The following is a 22,249-nucleotide window of genomic DNA, read 5'->3' on the forward strand; positions in this document are numbered from 1 at the left end:
ACACGGTGGAACGTGTGCTCTGAAGGGACTTTGGCTGTAGCAAGGATATAAATGGGGTATTGTCTACTTTCTTCAGAAAAAAAGCATATAGTCTGATAAAGAACCGAAAAAGGCACAGCACTATCACTTCACAGGGGTTTGTTTAAGCTCATTGTTTTTATCCTTAAGTTCTAAAACCCTAAATAATTGTCCAAATATACAAAGCTCAATAAACCACCAGCAACACATACTGCAAACTCAAAACACAGTTTGTTTGCTTGTTTTTCAAATGCCGCAGGACAGATGGATCCTCTCCAGTGATCAGAACTTCTCCCAGACCAAGCCCTCCACGAAGGCCGGTCTGCAAAATGGGTTGATTGCAAACGCCACCCCGGTGGCTTTTTTTTTTTGATGTCACTGGCTACAGCTGTTGATTTTCTCATGGTACTTCTCTCTCCCCCCCTTCTCTGTTAGCTAATCCTTTATCTTTCAGTTTCCTGAGCCCCACCCCGAGGTCTCTACAAATCACCGTGGTGCCCTGTGTCAGTTCCAGGTATCTTTTGACAAAGTCAGTACGTCACTTAGCAAAGATGCAGAAGCTTCCCTTAGTGAACAATTAAAATTTCCTTGTCGGGCTTGGGAAATAACTGCTCACTGGCTGGCCGGAGGAAGCGCAGGCTCCTGCGATGCCTGCTGCTCTCCAATTTACCGTGGAGGAGTCGCAGCTCAGGAGCTCAACCAGCAATTGGATGCTGAAGTGCAACTTCCCTTGAAATCCACCTTACGCTACTGTTTCAAGGGTATGACAGTTGCCATCAGCTCAGACCCAAAGCTAGTCTGAATTTCAATGAAAACTATTGCTTTTATTGCCAAAAAGTAGAATGCAATATGCATTCCTTCTCCTTCCTCCTAGTGAATGCTGCCAGACTATCCTTTTTATTTTTTCCTTTTGGAAGGGACCATTTCCTTCCTTTAAAACTCACTTTTTTTCCTCTCTCCTTCTATGCAAACTGGTTCTTTATGGGACCAAACTGCACTGCCTGTTCTCTAGCTCCAACCACTAGCAAGAGGAGCTAGTGGCCAAACCCTTCTAGCCATCTCCTGCTTTTTTTTTTTTTCCCAGTCAGGAGGACTTTTAATTCCCCTGGTGCTTCAAGGGTTGAAAACTTTTGGGTTGGAACAAAAACAAAAATTCACATGCTTCTCCATTTGTCCCATCTTCCACTCCGATGTTAGACACCCTGGGGTACTAATTCACCAGGACGTAGCCGCTGTGCTGGGGGTCTACAGTCTCCATCATTTCGCAGTCAAAGAGCCCGGGTAATTCTGAGAGGGTTAACGGGTCGTAGTTTGTCTGGGGCTCGTGAGACGCGGAGCTGCTCGGGCTGTCGGGCAGCGCCGCGCTGCTCTGCTGTGCTGGCTCCAGGGAATACTGGCACTGCTCGGGGAAGTCTGGCTCAGAGGAGGTGACAACGGGCAGCTCACAAGTCTGGTAGGAATACGGTAAGGGCTGGGGCGGCTGCTGCACCTGGATGGGTGCCGACAAGCGCGACGAGCTGGTGATCTGGGAGGGCGGCAGCGGCTCCAGCTGCACCTTCGGGTAGTGGCTGAGGAAGGGGTCGTATTGCATTCCTTCCGAGGAAGGCTCCAGCACGGGGCTCAGGGGCTGCTGCAAGCTGAACGGGGCCGGTTGCTGCTGCTGGGCTGGCGGCGGTGGCTGCTGCTCCTCCTGGCACGACAGTGGCATTTGGCTTGCCCGTGGGTAGGAGCTCTCGGCTATCTGCATCTGGTTGAAATAGGCCTGCAGCTGGGACTGCTTATGCAGAAAGAGCCGCTTCTGATGCAACCTGAATCAAGGACACGAACAGCAATTATTTTTGCCCTTTGAAGTGTTAAGGCACTAGCACGAGTGCTGCATGCTAGTCACTCAAATGGTTCCAGCAGGAAAATTCCTGGGCAGCCTTGCTTGTTTATTGAAATTTACTCTGGGAACCTGAAGAGTTGAGTGTCTGTGGCTAGGAAAGGAAGCAAGCGAAGCCTCCTTCCCCCATACTCCTTTTCTCCTCCCTGTGAAGCTTTATGACGCTCCATGGTTTTGACCCTTTACAAAGGGAGGATTTCCAACACAATGCCCGGTTACACAGCTACCTTTAACAAATTCCTGCGATATGACAAAGGGGAGGTCTCCCACCAGCCAGTTCCCAAAGCATGTAGAAATAGGAAACCGAGTACTGCTGCATGCTGACACCATTCACAAAAGGAATCTGTTCTTTCTCAGCTTATTTCTCTGTGCAGACCTCCTCTTCTTGCAGGACTATACCAAGCTGCTCTGAATGCTGTCAATTGTATCAGTTAAGGTCCTGATTAGAATTAATCAGTTGTCAGGAGTGGCCGTAAATCAAAGAGTAATTCTAGATTACAGTCAAGTCCTCAGTCTTTTAGTCTTATAGAGCATGTAACCGGGTTGTTATTTTCCTATCTCTTTCTGCGATTCTTCTGCAAAAATCAGGGATAGTAACTGTGTTTAGTATCTATCTTGCTTGCTTGTTTAATGATTACTAAATGATGCATTCATAAGGAGCCAACCGCCCTTTAACTTGGCAATTAAGATCTAGTCTGCTGTAATACAGACAGGTATGAAGGTACACTTGCAATCTATCTGCTGCCTTAAGTTATTTTACTGTGTATTTTTCAAAGAAGCATCATTTCTGATCTTTCAGGGATAAGAAAAGTTTGATTCACTTTTTGTGTTCTTGACAGCAAAATTGATGGATCACGGGAACAAGACAGGAAATTCCTAAATGAGCGCAGGTGGAAAACCATGAGCCACGTTCTGACTTAGCATTAATACTGCAACATGTAATGAGTAGTTGGGATGAGGCGGAAAATGAATACAACAGTATAAGTACAGTAGCTTTCTCCTATGCCTCCATTTGTCCATTAGCAGTAAACAAAGCATGCAGGCAGCTGCAGTCTACCTGCACTGTAGCAGCATTAGCTGACAAAGAGCCTGTTGCACAGCACTTTGTAAACTTGTGGCAGGGTTGTTGTCCCTCTTTAAGAAAAGAACAGTGACATTACAACTTCCAAAGCGAAGCTTTCCTTCTCAAAGACTTCCTAAATCAAGACTGTCTCAGCTCTTCCATTACTCAGCTGCAGAGTTTGAGTGGTTCTTACCTGTGCTCCTGTAACTGCTGTTCCAGACTCCGGGGTAGTTCTTTGCAGTACAGCTCGCAAGTATTCTGAGCTTTTGATAGCAGAGTGGGTTTCTGCAAGAAAAGTGGTATTGTTTTAAATTTTATTTGTCTTAATGCGTCGATCCAGAAAGCAAGTGAATGACAGTTGCCTCCCCTTATGATGGTTTAAGTGACCACCTCCACTTTCAGAAGCTGTCACTAGAGCTGTCTAAAATCACAGTCCCTACTGCTTACTGACTTCTACTCCTTAGTTGAAGAGGATCTTTACATGAGGGACTTGCACAATACAATCTTTGGTAAGGTTTCTTCCCAAGTGAAAGAGAAGCTGTACAGGAAAAAAGTTTGTTTTTAATAAACTCAAGCTATGTGAAAAATGATTTATAAAAAAAGAGGTGGGAGTAGTGAGGAGAGAAGAGGGAAGAGAAACAGTAAGCCCCAGGGGGTCAGAATTGGGCAGATGCTCCTCAGATCCTGATGTATGCCCCTTATGGGGTGCAACACAGATAATATGTATTCACTAGCAGTTACCTCAAATTGCTTTAATAGCACTGTAGAGTAACAGAGTAGGAAAACAGCAGCGATACAGTATGCTTTTTGTATAATTAGGGTCAGCATCTGACAAAAGACAAACGCAGCATAATTTCAAATTCAGCAGTTCTGCTAATTTAGCCTTTGACTGATTATTTTTTTCTCGAGGAGAATAACAGGAGCTGAAGGGCTGGGCTGCCATGTAGCAGCAGCGTCTGGCTTAATGCAGCGGAGGGGAGGCATGGTACCTGGAGCCTGTGCTGTAAGAACTGGGTTTCTAAGCTCTGCCGTCTGGATAATAATGGGGGATGTGCACCACTAGGGAAAGCAGATGCAGCCTCCTGCTGCTGAGATGTTTCCTCCTGCAGAGAGAAGAGGAAGAATTTTCATCCCCAGAAAAAGCTTTTCTGCCTCAAGCCTTTCTTTAAGGATTTTCCCCTGCCAGAGGTTCCACAGCTGCCGTGTGAAGTGGGGCTGTGGCGTCACTCACCGCTTTCCCTCCATGGTGCGGAGCCTAAATTACAAAGCTTTGAACTATCTGTGCTGCATAACGCTACGGGTTTACATCTGTAAGCAAAACATTATATTTATAATGTATTTTGTGACTCGCTTCCCTCTGAAAAACCACCAGTACTGAGTTAGCACTGGCCAACCTCTGCATGTGCTTTTGTGCCGCTGTGGCTTTGCATTCAGTTTAGAAGCTGTGAAAAGCTTTCCAGTGGTGGAAAGGATAAGCACAGAGCAGCTTCTCCAGCAAGGAGGAGTGCTGAAATGGGAGGGGAGTCAACTGTTGTTGAGAGGATACCACGAGCACTTCAGGATGTTTATGGCAAGTGGGAGACTCTTGTGAAAACATCACAACTTCGTGGCTGTCAGGGTGAAGTTTTCCAGCAAACAGGCAGACAGAAATGGAGCTGGAGCTGTAAGGACAGCAGCCTTAATCTGGAACATGAGGTGCTTACAGTGCCTGCGTGCTGCTTACTCATTTTATTCATGGGGTCTAACAAAGGCATTATTCCTGCTTCCTGCAACCTGCTCCATTCCAAACAAGTAATTAGGGAAATGGTAGAAGCTATTTAGCATTTCACTATACAAATCAAGCTAACTGTTATCTCTCAGCTTTTGCACTTCTTAGTTACGGCAGGCTGATTCCAACACAGAAAGGTGTTAGTTTGGCTTTGTTAAATCTAAAACAACATTCAATTAGAAGCAATAACAGACCATTGGACTCCAGGTCCACGAGATAGCCTTGTTAGCTTTCTATGAGGGTACAAAGGCTAACCTGCAAATGCCCAGTCTCCATTCTGCAGGAGCCAGAAAGGAGAGGAGGGAACTTGATCTGTAAAATAGCTCTCCTCAGATCTCCAGAACACTTTATCCTCTCTTTGTCTGTCCCAGAGCATTAGCACCTGAAAGACTGAGCTGATTTCTTTGTGGTTTCAGTACCTGCGGAGGACTGTTGACGAGGTCCTGAAGCTGGGTGGCAGTTGATGTCAGGGAAGGTTCTTCTTCCGATCCCATCTGCTCGTACAGCAGCTGGACTTTGTTCAGTTCCAGGATTCCTTTGGTTCGTGCCAGGTTCTGGAGGTGCTGTCTGAATGCTACAATTCCTGTACCAGAGTAGAGCAAAACTCCTCGTCAGAAAATCGGTTAACGCGAGATGAGCTGCACAACAGCCAGGGTGCCTCGGTGCCTCCATGCACGCAGCACGTTTGTTACCTTGGGTGAGGGACGTGTCGGAAGCCCTGCGCCCCTCTCGGAAGCTGATGGGAGAGCGGTTGTGGGTCTCTCGCTTTTGGGAGGTGAGGGCCTGCATGGCCGGGTTGGCAGGTCTCAGGCCGATGAACGGTGGCGTCATCCTGGGTGCTGGCTGGGTGGTGAGCACCATTTCCTTCAGGGAAGGGGTGTCCTCCAGGAAGCTGACGTCTCTCTGAATGGAGCCCATGTCATACTCTGCATCAATGCTGCCCAGAGATGAGTTCTCATCCAACGAGTAGACTTTCCCTGTGACAAAAAAAGCACAAAAGGCAGAATAGGAGAGTGCAGCAGTGCTTTAGCAAGGCAGAAGTGACACAGACTTGAGCTACTCCTGCCAATAGTGTCTCCAGTGACTGTCTTGGAAGAAATGAAACAAAAAAAATCAAGTTTCATAAAATAATTGTCATTTAACACATGCTGCACTGGATTATTTTTTTTGAATTTTATGTTTTTACACTATTGCAGCATAAAGACACCATGCAGGTGATGTTTACTGGAGTTAGGAGCCCATTCAGTATTTTTTGTAGGTGATCTTGACAACATTATAGCTTGAGCTGCAAGGCTGGGTCACCTTGCTGGTTTTGGGATACACAAGAATCCAGAGGTTTTTGTTTCCCCCCCGTTCTCTCCCAGCATGTCTTTAGGGGATGAAGAGTTTGTCTTGTTCTTTCTCACATAACTAAATGTCCCCAGCTTGAAAGACCTCACCAGTTGCTGTTGATACATGGCCATAGCCAGCTGTCTAATTGCAGCTTTAATTTTACACTATCTGTACAGCACATTTGCATTTGTGTTTTTTCTCCTTTCTAATACAAAGTGAAAAACCCAAGAGACTCTGTCTTGTCCTTGTCACTTTTAAAACCCAGTGTTTTTCCTCCTGGGCTAATTTATTAGATTGAGTAGTGAGAGCAGGAAATGGGCTTTGAGACGTCCGTGCTAACTTCCGTACCTGTGCCTGGCACCATCACCAGCTGGTTGGTAACTTCTGCCAGAGTGTGACGTCTCTTCCCACAGCGAGCTGCTTGGAGGGCTGCAAATGCCTGTGCAGGGTCATCCTCTGACTCGCCTTCTGTCTCTATCCCTTCGTCAATCGACGTTTCCATCATGCTGGTAGGCAGTGACTGGCAGCCCTTCCTCATCACCACGGGAGGTACAGGATCTAGCAGGCAGCCATTTACCTAAATGTCACGAGGAGAAGACGGACAGCTTTCAATTGCTTGCACACAGCATCACCCCCAGGTAGGCTGAAGGCAGCCTGGTCATTTAAATGCATGAACACTTCCCCGTAACCTGCTGAGTTAAGTAGGACTTGCTAAGAATTGCACAAGACAAATGAATCCTTCAGGTGGTATTACCACTGACATTCTCTTGGTACTTGATTCCCTACCTCTAAACACTCTCATTTGCCCAGTAGCTGTGTTCTCCAGGGCTTCTCTTTCTTGTTGAAAACAAAACAACAAACCAACTTTGCCAGCTCAGTCACAAATACGAATATTTACAGAATGTACAACATTATTATTTCCGCTTACTATACTTACCTTCCTCGTTTATCTTGCTCAAATGAGTATGGAAAAAAGTTGTCTTGTATTTAATTTGCTAGCGTTCTTGCAGAACTGTAGAGATGTGCTCAAGAATAATACAATACGCGCACCCTTTCCAGCAAAAGTCCTTTGGACTTTAACTGCTCTTCTACAAACAGAGAGAGGCTGTGGAATCCCCTTCCTTGGATTCACTCAATTCTGAGCAACGTCACCTAGTTTTGAAGCCCTGTGTTTAGCAAGAGGTTGGATGAGATGGCCTTTAGACGAACCTTTGCTATCTGAAATATTCCAAAAATTTTATTTCTCTATTTACTCTGTTTTTATACTCCTGATTTAGCATAAAACTACACTGCTCCAGGTGATCTTATGTAAAACTGTTCATGAACCATTCCTGGATTTTCTTCAGCCAAGAGCTCTGGTGTTTCCAAGACTGGTGTATTTGGACAAGAAGGTTCACTGCATTAACAGTGGCTGTTAACAAAGGATCCTAGCAGCAGCCTATATTGAAGAATTCCTATTCTGGGAAAGTATTTAAAGCAGTATTGAGAAATTCTGAGCTTCAGTACAACGATGATACTTGCACAGGAAAATTCTGGATCTGGTGTCTCTATTTTAAAATTAATGTATTTTATCTTTCAGCTTAATTTCTTGCACACTGTCCTTTTCCATTTGTGACTTTCCCATTCAAATGCCTCCTGTTCATATAGCAGCAAAAGCACTGGAAAGAATATTTAGTGAACTGCTAAAAGGGAAAGCCGGGCACGCGTGCAGCCAGCTTTTTACAGTTTACCATGGCACACGGACCAGAGCTTGGAAGTTTTAGCAGCTATGGTCTGTAATACTCAGACACTGAAATGTTCCCTAGTCAATTCTGATTTGACACCTCGCTGTAGTCACCACTTATTGATTTTACTCTGGACAAACTGAATCTATAAAAGCATGAAAGCAAAGGAGAATAGGAAATAAAGTTTGAAATGTTAAGTTCCAAATCTCTTTGAACCACTTTTTGCTTTCCAGCTGCAAGGGACCACACAAGTTGTTACTTACAACAGTGATGAGATCCAGGGCCATGCTCTTAGTGTCAGAAACTAACCAGTAAATGACAAATAAAACTTTCAAAACGGCAAGCATGAAATCAAAACCCTGTCTGGCAGCAGGCAGAATACAACATGCTAAAATTAAAGTTATAATATGATGTGATAGAGAACAATAAAAGTTTCACGGGAATAATACATTTCATAAAAATAGTTCTCGTAAGCAATTTCCCCTTCCTCACAAATGCTCCCGAGTTTTATCCCCGCTGCCAACTCCCACGCATTTCACTCGGTCTCTGCTGCCCTGCAGAGAGTTGTCACCGAGCTCAGAGCTGGATGGCAAAAAGCATCAGCCCGAAGCTCCCTTCGGGGAGCCGCGGCTGTAACCCTACATTTGTACGGCTGCGGAGCCGTCACGTCCCATTAGGTGAGCTCAGCTCGGGCTGGTAGCTGGGAGGTGTGGGAAGCCTACACCAAGTCTTCCCATCTGATTACAGGAAACAAAACCCATTAGATGGGACTGCAATCTGACGGGTCTCCAGAGGAGACTTTACAGGCAGTCCTAGTTACAGGAACGGCCGAGCTGCGAACCGCCACCGCCTGCTTGAGATGCTGCAGCTCTGATAGTTTCTGACAGCCCGCAGGTCCTGCAGGCTATTTACCATTCAACACAAAAATTAATAAAATGTAACTCCTTTGGCTGGCTTATTATGAAATTGGTAGATAATGACTTTTAAGTGTGGTATTTTAATAGCTTTAGCTGGCAAGGGCAGCGCGTGTTCCATTGCATCCCCCCTGTTCTCATTTTTCTGAGTTTTAGGAGGAGGAGCTGGGCAGGTTCCTCTCGATTTTGAGCATGAAGAGTGCTGAGGGAGTTAGAGCAGAGACCAGCCGTCAGTTTTGGAGGATTAGAAGCAGTTTTAAGTTGAAGGAGGGTAGACTTAGATTGGGTATAAAAAGGAATTTTTTTTATGTTGAGGATAGTGAGGCAGTGGAACAGGCTGCCCAGGGAAATCGTGGCTCTTTGGAGGTGTTCAGGGGCAGGCTGGATGGGGGTTTCAGCAACCAGATCCTCTGAAAGACATCCCTGCCCATGGGATGGTGGACTACAAGGTCCCTCGGGAGGTGCCTTCCACCCAAACCTATGGTTAAAAGACACAGGAGGCATACTGAGGTACTGAGGTGAAGGAAGTGACATGAGTTTGGATTAGTAAAGGTTCTGGCCTTGATTCCAGCTTTGTGTCAGGATGACCAACGTCATCCTTCCCTGTCAGCAAAGGAAGCGATCTTCCTTTAGGTGTTAACCCAGAGGTATCACCGCTGGCTGGGCTTTTGCTAGGCAGTAATTCAACAAGCAGCAATCTTGTTGTAGTTTGACTAAATTTTCACACAACAGTTGGGTGATTTTATGCTTTTGTGTACCTTTGGCGTCTCAACTCTTTCTTCTTCCATAAACGCTGTCTCTGTCTGGCAGTTGGAGGGAGGGAACGAGAAGGTTTCTGCTCCCGAAGCTGGGGCAAGTCCTGGAGACCGCAGCAACCTCGCATTTTGTGAGCGCAGGTTCACTGGCGGCACCACAGTTTGTGCCTAAAAGATGAAAAACTCCAAAAACTGAACAATTTTAGGTAGAAAACAGCATGCAAAGTCACAAATAAGACAATACCCATCCCATCAGAAACCAGATGTTTTTCCCACACAGAACCCGATCTTAGTACACTAAAGGCCCACCTTCTGGACCTTTTCTCTTCTTCCTTGCTCCTTATCTCTATTCACCTGCTTTTAATACTGTAATTAATAATCTGATTTTTTTTTTTTGTCCTGTGTCTTTGTGCCATTAGAACTACTATCTAAGAAAATAGCTGGTTTAAATCTTTGCCAGCCGGATTGTTCCTGGACTTAGCTTTTTGCAGTTGAAGTGGTTTGGCTTCCATTTCAGCAGAATGCGAAACCAAATAATGCCTTGCTGCCTTAAGCGAAAAAGGAGCAGCATGGTTGTGATTTCTCCTGGAAGCAGAATCCAGGCCCTTGTTCCATGCGGCAGCAATACAGTACCTAAGAGGCTGTGAACTCGGGAGAATATTTACTTGAGCCCACGATAATCTGAGTCATCTTAGGCCAAGTCTTTTGAAGAGGTCGAGTCTTTCATGTTTCCAGTTAGGCATTAAAAGGAATCAAAAGCTGTACAACGTCTGTGTATCTTAATGAAACAAAAGAACGTAAAAAAAAAAAAAAAAAATCTGAGAATTATTGGAATAAGACACAATAAACTGTACGTGACCTTTCTTTCTGATGGAAATTACTAGGGAAGAAGCTGGCTGAATAGCCGTAGAGCCTGTGCTGAATCAGTCAGGATAATTAGAGAGGATGCTAAGTGGACAGCCTGCTGCAATGGATGGGCTGGCACCAGATGTAAGGAGCACCCAGAATTGCTCTTGATAAAACACACATGACATCCTTAAGACCTAAATCAATTAGTCGTCGCGATGGCTCCGTGGTCGATGCACACGGAGGTTCTGCAGCCATGCTGTGAGATCTCCTGCAAAATCGGGCTCTTGCTGGGCAGCAGGAGTAAAAAGTGGTGCAAGTTTTGGCAGAAATGACATTATTTAGGGACATGTCTATAAATCTTGAGTGACTCGGAGTCTCACAGCAGCGATACTCATATTTCCTACACAGATATCGCAGTGATATGGCATCTTAACCTGATAGATTGATCCTAATATTTTCTCTTGGGTACCTCTTTCCTATTCCTTGCCATGCTTCATTTCAAGGGAGATAGAAAGTGTATCTAGAGAACAGCAGGGGAGAAAGTGATTTTATTTTCAACAGGTCCCTTTAGGGTACCTATGTTTAATAACACTGAATCGAGCCTGCATGCTCCTAGCCCCATGCTAGCAGAGCTCTCCATAAATTCAACATCTTGTTTGTCGATCACATTAAAGATAGTCCAAGTGTTGTGCAGCCTCCAGAACCTGTATTTCTCTAACACTTCAACCACTGACTTCCCAGCAAAAGTTTTGAAATTCTCAAAAACTGAAGTCTGACAGGAACCAAATGCAAAAAAATCTTTCCAAAATGATGCTCAAGTCTACATGCTACAGAAATCAGAAAATAGCAGTGACTTCTAAGTGAATATAGAAACAATTTCGGGAGAAAATAATGTCTTGCACAGCCTTAAGCCCACCTCTGCTCAGAAAGAGACCTCACCTTGGCTACGGTCTGCTCAGCAATGGTGCTTGGGCGGCGCTGGCGAGCGTCAAGTCTCTGCTCCACAGGGAAGCTACTTCGATGGGATTTGAGTCTCTCCACCAACAAGTAATAGATAGCAGCAAAGTGGTTGTAGCTCTTGTTCTGCAGAGACTGGAAAAGAAAAGCACAAGAGTTTGTGTGTGGCCAAATGCGTGTTACCTTTTCTGTTCTGTGAGACCAGGAATAAGAAAGAGTTGTCAACTAGGAAAAAAAAAGATATTTAAGAGGTGTCCAAGTAGGCAAATATTGTTCTGAATTGAGAAATTTCAATCCAGAGTGCCAGGCAACGAAAGGCATCAGCCTTAGTTTAGTGGCCCCTGTAAGTCAGCAGAGCTTGTATTTCACGTTCAGGTGCTGTTCTGAGCCCCCTAAATCTGAACCTGGAGAAGAGACTGATCTCTGGGACCTCCTGAATATACCTGGCCTTTCCAAATCACTCGAAGCAGCAGGGAACTGAGCCTCTGCAAAGCAGAGAAAGCAGCCTCTGCTGGCAGGAAGTGCTCAAACGTAACCTCCACGCTGGTTAAAAATATCAGCCAGGCCAGAGGAAATGGTTGTTAACTCCACGGGGAGTCTTTCAGCATTTACATTGGGCAAGCAGCACAATTTGGGATTGGAGGGAGACATAGAACTGCTCAGTACTTTTATGCTCCTTTTTGAATTTCATTTCCCAACCTCTTAGAAGCTCAAGATGAATTTAACTTGATTTCTGTTTTTCCCTCCTCTCTCTCCCTTTGACAAGTTCTGGTTTATCCATCCCCACCCAGGAAATCTAAAAGAACAGTACGGAGCCCTGGGATGTGGAAGCAGAACGCATTATTCTCTCCCATGGGTTCTGCTTCGGATTCCTGACACAGAGGAGGATCTTGCCTCCCACAGTACTGCCCTTTCAGCAGCATGCTTTCCTGTGGTGGGCAAAGAATGCCTTGGACTGGACTGTGGCTGTTTGTGGCCAGCCAGAGTGAGGCACGCAGGTGAAATTGTCTGGGGGGCCATCACACAACTGGTTTGCCTGCATAACACAGACACCTTTGCCCTGCCAGGGCTGATCTTTAGGAAATTTTCTAGAGGGATGACTCTCCTCTTCCTCACCAGCCTGCTGGCACAGACCAAGACATCAGCAGGACAGGAAGAAAGCAGCAGAGCCTTATAAAATGCTTCCTTTTTCTGGTGTCTGACCTAGAAAATAAACCACCAGTTTTGATTTTTTCAAGTGCTGAAATGAAGAATGCTGTAAGGAACTCAAGTAATAGGTTCCAGCCATTGAAATGGAGCAGGAGCCCTCCTGCCAGGGACAGCTAACCCTTGGAGTGTGTTTTACCTCGATGGTTTTCTGCTGGTCTATCCCCAGGCTGTGCATGAGCCGCAGAACTTGCTCGTTGTACTCTCCGATGGAGGGCTCGTTCTCCTGGCCTGGAGGGTAAAGAACGGGTCTCTGGGCAGGAACCTCGACAAGCATCCACTTGTGCTCCTTAATCTGAGCAATCGTCAGCCGTTTGGATGGGTCCAGGACCAACATTCGCCTGATGAGATGCTCGCACTCTGTTGGGCAGAACACCACGTTACCCACCTGCAGAGCTTCACCTGACACCCACCGGTACGGGGCACAACAGGAAGCTGCCGAGCTTCTGCGCTAAAAACATTTCCTGGAGGCTAAAACCATCTTTCAAAACAAGATTAAAAGTCACACCTAAAAGGACAAAAACTCAACTACTTAAAATCCCTGCAGGGCTTCAAGAAACGTGTAGATGCAGACCTTGGGAGCATGGTTAGGTGGTGGACTCAACAGTTCTAGGGTAAAGGGGGGACTAGGTATCTTAGAAGTCTTTTCCAACCTGAAGGGTCCAGTGATTACCCCTACACAGCCCCCTGCACAAGGGTAATGGTAATATTTAATACATCTTTGAAGCCACTCGTGCTTTTCTAAGTACAGTGCCAACATTGACTGATAAAGCTTCAAAAATCCTCTGTGAATTGTGCGTGTGGACTAATTCACACTCTCCCCTATCAGTCTGAAATAGCTTGTCCAGGCTCGTGGAGGAAGGGATTGGCAAAGCTGCACTTCAAATCTGGATTATTATTGTCTTCTGTTTTAATTTTGTTTTAAATTTCCACACCAGTAGTCACAGAAACAAAGGTGAAAGTAACACCTCTGTGGCTTTGAATAGCAGATGGTGACTATGACAGCAGGTTTATCTGTTTTAATTCCAGGACCAAAGCACAATCGGTGCTGTAGGTGGCCAAATAATTCTGAATATCCCAGGCCATTGCTGCTTTCTGACTACTACACATTAGACAGGGTTAAAAACATCTCTTCAGTGCAGTTGCCATGAGTCAGGCCACTCAGGTAGCTATGACGAATAGTTTAGAGAGAGATTTCTGGCTATTTATTCCCATTGACCTCTTTCGGTTTCAATGTTTTGCTACCAGGCACACCCTTCCCCACTCCCTGCAGCGCCGGGTGAGCAGCAAGGGGAGCAGCAAAGCTGGAAGTGAAAGAGCAGATCTGCGCTGCAGGCACAGCGAGGACCGCAGCTTGCACCAAGGTACCTGGATCGAGCTCGTGTACTTATGTCAGCAAAGTCACAGACACAAACACAGCTCAGCACAGGCTGCAAAATGTGCCAGGAAGCTGAAGGCTTGCTGTGGTGCCATAATTGCACTGCTAAAAGCGACCAAGTGCTGAGCTAACTAGCTGAGCTATAGCTACTCTGTAGTGGCTATTTTGAGACGCAGCCAGGAAGAAAAAGGGGAGGAACAGAATGTTTTGCACCACAGAATCCTGAACAACAGGGCTGAAAACTTATTTTTAATTCCCTTAAAAAGAAAAAAATAATCTCATAGAAAGTAGTATACTGAAAGGGGGATTTGATTCAGCAAAGTTGGTATCAAGTACTCAGGTTTTAGACCCTTTAGTATAGGGAAGCTGAAGGACACCATCAAGCCCTGTGCAAAAATGGCCCCATTTGTTCTTGTCTGAATAGACACGAGGGAGAGTGAAACCCAGCAATTAATCAAGGGAGAGATCTGATAGACTCTTTGTCACGTGTGGGAGTGCCAGATACGTGACTCTGAGAGCCTGGCACATGAATTGGTTGCGCACTTCTTTGCTTCTGTTTAGCAGACACCCAACGCAGAGCTTCAGTAGGGCAGCCACACTGCTCCCAGTGGATTTTCTATCCCAATTGAAATGTTTATGGCCTTGCAGAATGAAAGTGAATTGCTACACAAATGCGCCTCTCCCTCTGCACCCCCATATTTCTGGTCACTGTAGGATGAGAGGTCCTTCACCTTCCATTTCAGATCTCTCCTTGCCCTTGGGCAAGCCACACTGTGGTCTCTAGGAAAGATGGGCTGGTTTCCCTACCTAGCAGCAAAGGTATACAACTCACCTAGGCTTACTTGTGTGTCTTAGCAAAATGAAAAACAGTCTGCCATGCTCTAGTCTGGTGGCCAAGTGCACCACCCTTCATTGTATCACAACAGAGATTATTCTAGAATTTATTCAAGGTTTACTTTGATATGAGTAGGAGAGGACAAATGGTTACCTTCTGACATAAAATAAGGTATCCTGAACCTTCCTTCCAGAACTCGTTGCCTCAGGATGGGGAGTGTTGGCCCATCAAAAGGTAATGCTCCACAGACCAAAACATAAAGAACTACACCCATGCTCTGTAAAAAAAAAAAAAAAAAAAAAAAAAAAGAGAATATTCGTTTCATTTGTCAAGCTACCTGCAAGGTTGTTGGGGTTGGTTAGGTAAATCCTATCAGAGGAAAAAAATTAAATTATGTTCTGCAGAAACAGGAAATTTATACAAAAATGGAGTTACATTTCTGGAGATCCCTAGGCATTAGGAACTGTCAGCTCACTTCAAACAGCTAAGGCTGGCAGCACCTCGTGCTGATAAGCAGGTAAGGTGAAGTGTAATGGGTCAGAGAGTGGCTCTAGCAGGATGCTAGAGCCGCATGTGACTAAATGATAGCTGCAAAGTGAGCCCCCACTTCAGGTGACAATTAGAGGCTATTAATCTGAACTTTGTTCAAACAAAAGCAAACCTCAAACAGCCACCCAAAATTAGAAATTGCAACTTTTCACATTTACCAGCTTGCAAAACCTGGGTAAGAGGCACGCCAATAACTTCACCAACAGTGAGCTTCAGGGGAACACCACCTAATGACTCTGCCTTGCTGCATACGGTGCTGAGCACGAGGGATTATGTAAAATGAGCAAAAGGAGACAATTTGGGCAATAGCCCTCATCCAACTGCCAGACTCATTTTTTAAAGTATGCAAGTTAATTGGCACTGCAAGTGGAAATAGTCCTGCAGTATAGGCCAAAAGAAATACAGCACCACACTAGACGAAATAACCACAGCAGATGAAATAACCACACCAAACCCTCATGCCATCAGCTGGCACAGAGAGTCACAGCACTGGATTCCTCCAGGGAAAAAAGCAAGTATTTAATATTCACCTTAAAACCTTTTAAGTACACAGAGATTTTAAAATCAAATATGTATTTTAAAAAGTCATTTCCTTCCTTGCCCTGACAAAATTTGAACTGGGGATTGCTGCATTCCTCCTGCCAGCTTAGCACTTGCAGCAGACCTATTCTGCAACTGGATGTCGCAAAAGAAATAGAGAGTCCTTATCTCAGAAGATAAGTGAAGAAGATAATGGGTTTTATCTCACCTATAAATGCACATGTGCTTCTCTTTGTAGCACTTTTATTCAGTTCATGATTTAGGATGTAATGCATTTAAAGAAATATTTACCAAAGCTTGGAGGTTCATTTTTGCCATTCAAACAGTGCCTGTGCTGCTTAGAAGAATAATGGAGCTGAGGTCTGCTGTAGGTTTATGTGCCAGTTACTACAGGTTTTACATATATATGTGTGTGATGTACGATAGACAGATGCATAAACACATATGCCCATAAAAGCACAGTGTTTATTTGTTGACTAGAATAACTTAAATGAGGTTAGCAGCTGAAAGGTGACTTATCGTGCACTGTCCTGTTGCGTACCAGGCTCTGATGAAAATGTCAGCATGCGTGTTGTGAAATGTATAACGTTATCACTGCAAGCCTAATGCCAGATCAGAGACTGCCAACTTGCACTGTCTCTGCTTGTTTCAGAATACGAATCTGTCACTGTAAGTACCAGAATACTGAAATAAATTTAAAAAAAAGGAATGCAAAGCAAACTCTGACAATGCACGAAGGGTACAGAGAACCTCTTCAGTTCCTTTCAGTCCCTTTTCCATTGCACAGGAATGTGGTTGCTCTCTCTGTCCTCTTCCACAGAGAACCCATGAACGCACACAGATTCAAAACTGTGCAGCTGCCTGCACTACAAATGTTTGTGGCACAACTGTGGCTGAGGAAAACACTCATCATCTCTACCATGTTTCAGTTGCTCAGAGTCAAGAACTTACCAGCCTTACAGGTTCAATTCAAACTTAATACAGAAGATACTAAATGCACTGAAATAGCAAAGTGCATGCATTCAGTCCAGACAGCTTTTGGAGGAGGTACAGTTTTTCCTCTGCTGTGCTTACGTAGACCTACAACGTACATTTAATAGCCACTTGGATGGGTAACTTCAATTTCATTTAGTGTTACGAAGCATTTTATGACAGTCAAGAAATGAAGCCAAAGAAGAACAGCTTGTCTGCAGCTTAAGAAAACTCAAAGGTAAAACTTTGTTCCAACTTTCCTGAAGTTGACTTGAATCCATATAAAAAAAAAGAAAAACAATACCCAAATATCCAGCTGGGGTCCCTCATATTGCTGTCCTTCAAAGACTTCTGGGGCTGCGTATGGTGGGCTTCCACACCATGTTGTCAGAGGCTCGCCACTCTTATAGAAATTTCCAAATCCAAAATCTGTGAAGAAATTAAGGGGACAGTCACTCCCATCTCCAGTTGCACAACAAACCTAATAATTATATGCATAGGCTGGACGTGGAAATTCACCGTCATTCACAAAAGGCTCTATCACAGACCTTTTTATCATTACGCCCACTGAAAGCATTTATTAGGATGCTGAATGCCCTATACAGCTATTTTCACAACTTCGTGATTATTAAAATACTCTGCAAAACTTCACAACCTGTAGGAACTTCGAGTAAACTTCTACCAGTTTGCTAAATCCCAGTTTAGAAACAGCTATCACTAAAATTCAACGAGCTGACAATCACATCGCATACATATGAGCTTATTTACTTGCCAAGAGATATCTGAGATTCAGCACTGCATCTGAGACTTCTTGAGTTTTCTTTAGGTGCTCTCTAGCCTTGAACCAACAACAAATATTGACAACAAAAGCATCAATCCTGGAGAAGGGAGGAGGGTACTCTGCCAAAAGCAACAGGCATGGGAAAACACGCAGCCTTCTGCTAGGGAGGAAGCTCTGCTCCTTGGATTGTCTACAGCCCCTTCATTCTCCAAGTGAAACTTGCCATTTTACAACTGAGCCGCTCTTTTAAATGGCTTTTTATGGCTTAACATGGAACCAGGCTTTGGGACTTCGGTATTAGTCACAATGGGTAATAATCCAATAGTGAAAAGCGAAATGACAGCCACTACTGAATAGAGAGGTGAATTCAGAAAAGAGTCTGATGCAATTTTTTCAGCTTCACTGCATGTTTTTTGTGTTGTTTTTTTTTTTTTTTTTACCACAACAAAACAGCAACAACAACAATACTGAGGAAACTGGCTTATCTAAAGCTGATCGTTTTCAAACTGCAGGATTCCAGGTAGGCATTACCATGCCCTGGTGGCCAACCTGTAGCTGTCTTGCCATTCACTTCACCTTTATCTGTGTTTTAGAGATCTTCACAGCCCAGACCTTCCAGTTCTTATATCCTATCCCTCTTGCTCCCTTTGCTTTGTTCACACATCATTTGCTTCAGCATTCTTTATTCTTACTGTCTCCTAATGGTCTCTTGTACATCCCTTGCAGATACACATCCTGAACGTGCTCCTTCAGTAACACAACTCAGAATTTTCATACATGGCTCCACTTATTCATCAGTCTTCTGTAATAAAAGCCACTGAAGTACTACATTAGGGGAGACCTGTTCACGCCATGAACCAAAATCCTGGCTCTGCTCAAGCCTAGCAGTTTTCTCATGGATTTCAGCAAAGCCAGCACCTCTCCCTGTTGCTCCCAGCAGCACTGCTGAGCCCTCTGTTCCACTTCTGCTGTGGCCCACTCTCTGTGCTCTCTGTGACAACAAACACTGTTAATACTAAGGAAACAGATCTGATAACAAGGACAAATGATTTTTGGATTTAAGACTTTCAGGCAAACTTGCTTCAATGCACTGACAAGTCAGCTGCATCTCCAAGGGAACTACAGAGCGGAGCATCAGCGTGTGACATGCAGAGACCCCCAAGCACAGTGACACTGCTGCTGTTCAAGGCTGGTTTGCTCCTGGGTGAAGGAGCTTTAGCTGTTCCCTGCTACTTTTTGCACGCTGGAGCAAAGCATGCAGCTGGTTACAAGTTGCTTTGTGTTTCTTTTCTGAAGTGATCATGCTTTTACCCTTGGAGCTCACCAGGCTCCTGCGGAGTAATGCTGGTGTGACTCGAGGAATCCTGTGAAATTCGGCAGTGCTGATGTACAGCAATCAGGCTGTTGATTTAGTGCTATCAACCCCCGAATACCTCAGAGGTATGTTATTACAATGCTGATCAGCAGATAGCAGCGCTGATAACCGCTGTGGTTACCAGACACCGTAGAGGCGCTGCTGGTCCAACCTCTTTTACTGCTGTTTGCACGGGCTGTGTTATGCAGAGGGAAGGGCCTGGCTCCTGTTTTATGTCCTGAGCTATAAACCATGAGACAGCCCTCGGAATCAAAGCAACACAGAGATATTAAACAGAAAAACTTTCTAGGCTTAGATAAAGCTAACCTGTTATTGTTGTGGAGGAGCAGTGTGGAAAGGGAATTGTACCTTCTGTTTAACTTCACAAAGGTATTTGGCTGCTTTTTCCTAACAGAAGGACACGAGCTCCAGCAGTTCATTGAACAGAACTCCTGCAGCGTACATCAAAAAGTGAACACAGGCAGAAGAGGCAGCTTCAGGAACACCAAAACTGCCTTTAAGAGCAATTTTCCTTAGCGTGTACCACGGTATAGGCTCCTTTTGCAACTGCATCCATGGGCAAGACTTATCACCTACTGCCACAGCACCTACACACGAGCTGCAGGAATGTTTTTGCCCTTTGAGACTTTTACTCTCTGTCGAATTTGGTTACAGCCAAGCAACAGGTTCAAAAGTTATCTGAGTCCCATAAAAAAAAAAGCATGACCTCACAGGCCTTTTGGCTGTTGTCATTAATTCTTTGAACTATGAGTTCACTAATGATTTCAGCAAGACATCTACACGACTTGGAAGGAGATCCCAAGTCTTTTTGTACCATAGGCTCATTCTTATGACAAAGACTTCCCCTTTAATGCCTTCCTCACCTCTGCTTCCTTACCGCATCGCACTGCAAGTCTCCATTGTGTTGCAAAGAACCACTAATCTAAGTAGGATATTTTTAGTTGTCTCTAATGAAATGCACTAATTAGGAAGAATAGAGGAATTATGGAGAGCCAAGACTATGCAACCAACCAGCTCTCAGGATGGAAATCTCTACAGTGGGTAACACACACCATAAGGTAAAAGATAACTATTGCATTTAACAGTTATATTCCTGGGGGCACGCGGAATACAAACCAGCCTCCTCTACACACCTTGTGCTGGTGATCCATTTGATTTAGGTAAGCAGCTGGGAACTGCAGATCAGCCACAGCTACACATGCATAATTCATGTCTTTCTGTCCTCCTTGTGTTTCTCCTCTTTCTAAAGCTCACTTGTAGTAATCCTGAAGGAACAGCTCGATACAGCAATGCCATCTAACCTCACCAACACCACTTGTCAGCGTTGTTCTTCCACAGTAAGTGCATCTTCAAAAACGTTCTGCAACAGGTGATCAGAACATCATCAGATAGCCCTGTCAACCTCCATTCAAGACTAGAGCAGTAAGTCTGATCCGACACCAGACCTGCTCAAGCAGTCCTAGGGACAACTAAGGAGCTGCAGCCCAAAGCTTTAGTTTGGAAGAAACAAATCATGAGAATCTGCTGGAAGGAAGATGATGAGTAGAGTCTTCAGACCTAAGCAAACTGCTTGGATAAAGGGACTCTGGGGCATACATAACTTTGAAACTGTTAGACTTAATGATTTATCTTACCCTGTTTGACTTAGTATCATCTCCTAGGTCAGCAGAGCAGCATTGGGTGGATTGATTACTTTAAAAGTCTAAATAAAAATTTGAAGGATTTCTATAAAGCAAACGCTCGCTCAAATACAGATCATTGAGCTTGCTGGCCGCAGTGATCGATTCAATTCAATCAATTGAATCAATTGATTCAATCAGATCCACAGTCACACCAGCTCCTTAGGGATTTAGGATTTGTGTATCTGCGTGCTGACTGTTAATGATCATTATTTTTGCGATGACGTGGGACACTCCCATCCCTCAACCATCTTTGCACTGCTAACAATCAGACTGGACATTTAAAAGACAAATATTTAAGCTCCAAACTCCCATGTAACCCAATGTTAAATTAAAATTAACACTACACTTAACCTTAACATAAAATAGTGTTCCAGAAAATTAACATTTCTTACAAGAGACCATCTTACACTACTGCAAAGACCTGTTCCAGGTGAAACTCTCAAGAAAGTACAATCTCCAGCGTCAGTCCAAGGTCACTGTACTGGCTCAAAGCCTGAAAATCAGATACCCAGCGTCACAGCAGTGAACTTTTACGACCTGGTCATCATCAGAGAGCCCCAGTGCCTATCCGTGAGAAGGCTCCGATGCCAGAAGCCGTCTGAAGGTCAGACCACACAGGAGATCCATAACAGCGCAGTAACAGAGGGAGCAACAACAGAATCTCCTAAAACAGATAAAATCCCCCAATTGTGTGTCACCTGCCTTCTTCTTATCACAGCCAGACTTTTGTTGTGAGTTTTTTTTATTTTCTTTGAGGAAACTTTTCTTCACACATCATTGGCTTAGCAACCTTGACAATACTTGGGAGACATGAAGCAATTTCTTCTCTCAGAAGCGTTTTGCTGTCTGTATAGGTGTCATTAGATTTGATCTCTCCTTTCACTTATCTCGAGTTTGTCAGGTTTTCAACATCCTCTAAGCACTGCAGATAAATATCAATCTTTATCTCTGAACTGCAGCTCCTACTCAGGTGCCACCCTCCTCAGTCTTTGTACCAGCTTCACAAGTAGGTGTAGGTATATTTGTAAACACAGCTATGGGAAGCATGACCTGCCTGGAAACACATTAAATTTCAGCTCCTAAGAAAGGGAAACTTTTTGCCTATCCAGACTGGATTTAATGTTAGGTTTCTGGTAAATGTGAACATGTTGAAGCCAATTCAGGAAGAAAAATAAACAAATCCAAACAGCGAAAGACAGAACAAAGCCTTCAAGTATGACTGGTCAGTATTAGAGGAGCTGCAGGTTTATGTTATAACTGGGATTTTTGCTTTTTGCTGTTATCTTTACATGCTTAATTTCATAACACGATAGTTTTCTTTACAATTACCGTAAGTAGCTCAAGAGCAGGGACATCTTACAACTTACTGGCACTGTCCTTGCAAGGCTGCGACCTTCTGCTCCCTTCCTGAGCCACAAATCACAGAATTTAATGCCATAAAGACAGCGCTTGACTAGTGCAACAGCAGCAGTCTGCTTCCATCTGATGGTCTTGTGATGGCAGAGATGATTAAGTTTTATTAGCCAAATCCATGAATGAAAGGTCTATAAATTGATACTAGAAAAGGCAAGGGTGCGCTCTATACAGGCTCCAATAAAACAATACTGGCTGCTGGGGTTCAGGGAAATGAGTACAAGGGCAGCAGGCTGCAAAAAGTGGCCAGCTTTGT

General features: G+C 44.4%; 1 protein-coding gene across 1 annotated transcript in view; it reads right to left on the minus strand.

Annotated features, from left to right (window-relative positions):
- Positions 1-929: 929 nt before the first annotated feature.
- The window catches only part of SIK2 (salt inducible kinase 2), a 45,571-nt gene continuing 24,251 nt past the window's right edge, over positions 930-22,249 (minus strand). The window contains exons 5-15 of the mRNA XM_032201920.1: positions 17,047-17,171; positions 14,835-14,958; positions 12,608-12,828; positions 11,245-11,397; positions 9,460-9,624; positions 6,412-6,640; positions 5,424-5,708; positions 5,151-5,314; positions 3,953-4,066; positions 3,157-3,248; positions 930-1,826 (exon numbers count right to left, since the gene is read on the minus strand). Of these exons, the coding sequence (XP_032057811.1) occupies positions 1,229-1,826; positions 3,157-3,248; positions 3,953-4,066; positions 5,151-5,314; positions 5,424-5,708; positions 6,412-6,640; positions 9,460-9,624; positions 11,245-11,397; positions 12,608-12,828; positions 14,835-14,958; positions 17,047-17,171 (2,270 nt within the window). The 3' untranslated portion in view covers positions 930-1,228. The remainder of the gene's footprint in view (positions 1,827-3,156; positions 3,249-3,952; positions 4,067-5,150; positions 5,315-5,423; positions 5,709-6,411; positions 6,641-9,459; positions 9,625-11,244; positions 11,398-12,607; positions 12,829-14,834; positions 14,959-17,046; positions 17,172-22,249) is intronic.

This window comes from Aythya fuligula, chromosome 22, assembly GCF_009819795.1.
Source record: "Aythya fuligula isolate bAytFul2 chromosome 22, bAytFul2.pri, whole genome shotgun sequence".
Taxonomy (NCBI): domain Eukaryota; kingdom Metazoa; phylum Chordata; class Aves; order Anseriformes; family Anatidae; genus Aythya; species Aythya fuligula.